Raw genomic sequence first — 6000 nt, 5'->3', positions numbered from 1 at the left:
TAGTACATCTTGGTTTCTAGTGCATCCTGATCCAATGGCATTTACTGTCTATCAGAAATGGGGTAATGATGTGGGGTAATAAAAAGTATTCTAATAAAAATATGACTTTTCTAAGATCTGTTGCTGTTTTCCTATTGAAAATCAGCAGGTAAAATACACATTGATATTAAATGTGAGAATTTTGGCTGTTACTACTTAGTGTGATAATAGTTCTACCAGATAAGTTGTTTTAATGGTTTTCTTTTTTGGTCTTTTAGTCAAGATGAGTGATAAGCCAGACTTGTCTGAAGTGGAGAAGTTTGACAAGTCAAAACTGAAGAAAACTAACACTAAAGAAAAAAACACTCTTCCCTCAAAGGAAAGTAAGTCATGGGGACTTTCTGAGACAAACAATGGTGAAAATTCATAGGTTCAGTAAATAAACTCTTCTAGTAAATTTTACCACAAAGGAGGCAATAACCAGAGTACGAATTATTTAATGTATAACATTAAAAATATCAAATAATTGCCTTTTTTACTTTGCTTATATAAGTAGTTCTCACAAAATAGGCCCCAGTAGTAATGAGGGAATTTTAAAAAGCTGGCTTTTTGTGGAAAACTACTAAAACCCAACCTTGAAACCAATCTTGGAATATTGGACATAGCATTAGAAACATCTTAGTTTTGTCCGATTTTTGTTATTTGGCATCTTTTTGCATCTAGCTATTTGGGTCTTTGATCTCATCCCTAATGAGTCATGCAAACTGTGGTTTTGGCCTTCTCTACCTGATGACAAGATGAGGTGAGCTAATCAGTTTAGATATAGGGTATACTCAAGTCTCCCAGGGATCAAGGGATCAATTTTGCCCTCCCCACTTACAGCCTGCAGGAGAAACCCCAAGCCAAGGGAAACGTTTTGTCATGTAGCATTATTTGAAAGTTCCAAAGTTAGTCAAAATTGTCTGAAATGGCATAACTTCCTAATCGTATAGTGATAGATAAATCTAAAGAAAGTGCTTCACTTGCCCCCCAGTCTCAGAGTGACCTATGGTAAATATGGCAACAGCATAAATCTACCTCTCAAATGGGGAAAAAGAAACACACAGTTGAGTCTAACAAATGTTCAGCTCATTAATTTGCACACACACATACCTGACTGAGGATTTGTGTGTAGTGCCTTGGCATTCTAAATTTAAAGAAGGTGTGGCAGCCTCCAATGACTTGGCAAAGAGTTCTTTTGGAAGAAACTGAACTTAATCTCAGGTAAATACCCTCTTAATGATTTTTTTGTGTTTATTTTTTCCCCAGCTATCCAGCAGGAGAAAGAGTGTGGTCAAACATCATAAAATGGGGATCTCCTTGCAAAAGCAAATTTCAACATTGCTTGAGTGTCTTGTTTTTGGTAAAACGTTGTAGAGATTTTAGGCATCTTCTGATGTCTTCTCACCCATAATCCCTGGCTAAGAGGTCGGGGTAGCCTTCATTCCCTGACATTCACTTTAAAACTTCCATTGGTGCGTAAATTCCAGCTGGCAGATGCTGTCAATAATCTAACCGTGCATGACCTTTGTGCTTATAGTCTTTGCACCCCCTACCGGATAAGCCACTTTTAACTTTCTACAATTGTTCCCTCTATTGCTTTATAATCTCATGAAGTTGCATGCTTTTGCATCTTCTCACAGTTTATTTTCATTTGTAATGGAGCCATAAAATAATAAATATAATCAGTATGTTTATAATAGGCTCCTGTGGTTCATTCCTGGTGGTCTTCTAAGGAATGAAAGTACACAAGGGTACTTTTCAGCCAAAAAAAATGGGTGCAGGAAAGCTGCTTCAGCAGATTTGGCACATGGGAAAGGCCCTCCTCTGTCTGATCTGGACAGAGGAGGGCCTTTGGGGATTGTGTGGGTGAACCATACTGACTCCATTTTGTCGGCTCCATCTTAGTACACACCGTCCTAACTCCTCCCCTTTCCACGTGACTGAGCTTTAGCCTAATTTACAAGGAGTGAGTCCAAGCCAGATGAGTTCCCTATCAACTTTTACCCTTGCCTTCATCTGATATGAAACCTGGAAGAGTGCCTTTTGCTGACATAGATGGTTAATGGTCATGAGACCCCTGGGGAGAGGAAAAAACTCCTATTCCAGTTGGTGCAGACATGCTTCTCTGTTGGTAGTCAGATTCTACTTTTAGCTTTGATCCCTTTAAATTCCCCTGTACCCTTTTTGGCAGTGCAGTGTGCAGTGCAGCTGTGAATGCCTCTGAATTATCTGTCTGCCCTATCTATCATGCCTGTATGTAAGTTACCCACAGGAAACTTCATAATTGCACTTTATGGAGCTGCTCGCTTCATTTTTCAGTCTCAAAGTTCCGTCTCAGTTTGCAGGATATTATTCAGTATGTCTGCCTCCCAACAGGGATGCTAAGTGCTTTTTCCTTAGAGTTGGAATCATAGACATAGAGAACCTTGGGAGAAGAAGTCACGTGGACTAGCTCCCTTATCTCAGAAATGAGGAAATTAAAACACAGGGTCTGATTTAATCTTCTAAGGTGTATAAGGGCTGGAATTTTAGCTGGACTCTTCTTGCTTTTTGGAAAGTGCTTTTCAACTAAAGTTAGGGGACACCCAAGGTTGGGGTTGGATGGGGAAGGGGGCAAGAGACACTTGCTAACCCATACTGTGCTAAGCATATCACATCTTCTATCGAGCATAAACTCAGACATTTAATAACCTCTAATGACCTACAGTACTGAACCTCTGGTTTCATTCTTGTCCTGAACAGAATTCACTGTCTTATGAACCAAGTATTTTTGGTGTTTGTGGTGAGCATAAGTGCTATGGACTGAATTGTCTCCCTTCAAAAAATTTCATATGCTGAAGCCCTAACCCCAAATGTGACATCTGGAGATAGTGTATTTAGGTAATTAAGGTTAATTGAGACCATAAGGGAGGGGCCATAATCAGATAGTACTGTGGCCATAAAAGAATAGGAAGAGACACCACATCACTCTCTCCTCAACATGAAGGTGTCTACTTGCAAGCCAGGAAGAGAGTTTTCACCAGAAAATGACCCTGCTGGATCTTGATTTTGGGACTTCTATCCTCCAGAACTGTGAGAAAATTAATTTCTGTCGTTTAATCCACCTGGTCTACAGTATTTTGTTATGGCAAGCCTAGCTGGCTAATATAATAAGGAATACATATAAATAGACGAGTCCAGGTCACTGCCTTAAAACAATACTTTTTTCACTTGAAATTTATAAGAACCAATCACCTGTAATCCCACAAATTACACATTAACCTTTGAGTGTATAACCATCCTGACTATAGTCTATTAATATTCATATATTTTCTGACTAAAAGGGATTATGCTGTCCATACCTATTTGCAATCTCAAGTATTATCTTACCACTCCCTTCTAAGAGCCGACATTCTTGAATAATCACTGGGTTTACAGGAGGTGAAAGGTATGGTCTCTGCAATAGCATAAACTTCCCTAAGCAAAACCGGGGGTGGGGGGTCACCTCTGCTCAAATGTCAGTGAGGTGACACCATCACAGGGCTTAGAGTAGCCAGAGGATTTGAGAGCTGGAAGTAACCATGTTGGTCACCAATACCTTACCTCTTGCCTGAAATAATTATCCAATAGAGTTACTCAGCCCCTTGCTACAACAGGCTGCTTACACTGTGCCCAAACCTGCCTCCATGTAATTTCTATCCAGTAGTCCTAGGACTGTACTAGAGTCCCACACCACGTAGTTAATCCCTGCTCCAATAGTAGAAATCAGCTGTTGTGTGCCTGCCTCTATACCTCTGTCTTCTCCTGATGATACCTCCCGGATCCTCTGGATCCAAATTACATGATGAGGAAACATCCTGGTTGCTGACACGCTCAAATTTGCTCATGATCAGATACCTTTGTGTCCTGATTCTGTCATCCCACACATTTGCTCTCCTTTCAACATTGCCATTTGCAAACTTGAGAAAGATACTATACATCCATGATAGATTCAGCAACCTCTGTATTTGCATGGTAATCCACCACAAGATTGGATTTTAGTGGGCCTAAAGGAAAGAATGAATGTTGTCAGGTGAGCTGGGGTTGGATAAAAACTCCCATTGTTCAGTTGCATCTGGTAATCATCCTATTCATTGACATATTGATTCCATCCTGAGCAGTGTTAAGTATTAAACCTAGTGGGAACATATGAGACATACATGGTGGCAGGTGAAAGACCAGTAGCTGGTAAGTGAGTACTCATACATATATGAGATAGGAAAAACAATTTCTCACCTAGAGTAGGTTTACTCAGCATTTCTTAAATATATGTGGGGTTACTTTTCTAGCCTGTCTAACCGGAGAAATACTTTTTCTCCAATAGCCCACTATTAGCAGCGATTGAGATTTAGGGCCCTGAGCAAACCACAGTTAAAAAAAAATACCACACCAATATTCTCCTCAGTCTCCAAGAAAACACCCAGGAAGGCACTTATTTGCTCAACTCAGGTCACTTGCTCCTACTTTGAGCCAACGGCTGTGGCTGAGGGTCTGCAGGTCCTTCACTGGCTGAGCCAGTGAAGGGTGGAGCTTGGGTTGCTCTGACTAGATGCTCTCATCATCTAGTGAAGCATATTTGCAGGTCATGAAGCTTTGCATTTTAAAAAACAAAAATATAGACCAGAACATAATAGAATCAGATAAATCTGAATGAGTTATCCTAGTTACTTTCAGTTTCTAGGAAGTTTGGAAAAGGTACCTTTACATGAACTTTTAAAATTCTGGACTCTAATATTATTTATTATTTATTTCAATAAATTCCACAATAGGGGTCATGCTGAAAAAAGTTTGTATGGCATATTCTGTTTTATGAATGATGATCCCCTGATTTGATGCTTGTAATTTCTTTTTTTTTTCTTAACATCTTTATTGGAGTATAATTGCTTTATAATGGTGTGTTAGTTTCTGCTTTATAACAAAGTGAATCAGCTATATGTGTACATATATCCCCATATCTCCTCCCTCTTGCATCTCCCTCCCACCCTCCCTATCCCACACCTCTAGGTGGTCCCAAAGCACTGAGCTGATCTCCCTGTGCTATGCGGCTGCTTCCAACTAGCTATCTATTTTACATTTGGTAGTGTATATAGGTCCATGCCACTCTCTCACTTCATCCCAGCTTACCCTTCCCCCTCCCCGTGTCCTCAAGTCTATTCTCAAGTAGGTCTGCATCTTTATTTCTGTCCTGCCCCTAGGTTCTTCATAACCATTTTTGTTTGTTTGTTTGTAATTTCTTATTTACAGCAGTAATGCTATTTCCCTTATTTAGTCTTTTCTGTAATGTGAAACCAGATTTATTTGATAATATTTCAAGTAGGACTTTTGTATCCTCATATATATATGAGACTGCTCAGAAATTTGTTTAGCATGCTTTCTTCAATAAGTTTTATCATCATATTGTATTTCTTGAAATAAAATAGTCTTTTCATTCATAATCTCGAACTATTTTATTAGCATCAGAATTAACTCTTCCTTGAAAGTCTGACCAGATACACCACTGGAAGCTTGGCCATTTGGCTCATTGATGATCACCATCTCTTCAGTTCTTATTTATCCTTAAATCCTTGTTTGGATCAATTTCTATAATTTGGTTCAATTTCTATACTATTTTACATTCATACATGTATAAATAACTTTGCATGTATTATCAAAGATTCTTGAAAGCATTGTGCTTTTAATTTTAAAATATTTCCCACTTTATTGATATATTTTCTCTCCCTAAGGAGGTTTCTTAGAGAATTAGGTGAGTATATATTTTTCACCCAGTAGATCTTCACCAATTCTAGCCTTTGGAATACTTTTAGAATCTAAGTATTGTGAAGAAAACAGTTTTAAACTTGGTACACGGTTAAGGAGGTGGAGACATGGTCAAGACCCATACCTTCAAGGTGGGCAACCTACTAATGGGAGGATAATTGCAATTGCAGAGGTTCTCCCCAAAGAATAAGTGATCCAAGCCCC

General features: G+C 39.0%; 1 protein-coding gene across 1 annotated transcript; it reads left to right on the top strand.

The window, feature by feature from the left end:
- Positions 1-262: 262 nt before the first annotated feature.
- Positions 263-1376, top strand: LOC307069201 (thymosin beta-15C; the record flags this gene model as incomplete). The annotated part of the gene is made up of 2 exons (XM_079727390.1): positions 263-362; positions 1288-1376. The coding sequence occupies 2 exons, from the start codon at positions 263-265 to the stop codon at positions 1323-1325; spliced, it is 138 nt and encodes a 45-aa protein (XP_079583516.1). The 3' UTR covers positions 1326-1376.
- Between the last annotated feature and the right edge of the window lie 4624 nt (positions 1377-6000).

Source organism: Hyperoodon ampullatus (genome assembly GCF_949752795.1).
Source record: "Hyperoodon ampullatus genome assembly, chromosome: X".
In the NCBI taxonomy this organism is placed as follows: Eukaryota; Metazoa; Chordata; class Mammalia; order Artiodactyla; family Ziphiidae; genus Hyperoodon; species Hyperoodon ampullatus.
Note: the sequence above shows the minus strand (reverse complement) of the source record. Positions and strands in the feature narration are given on the sequence as shown.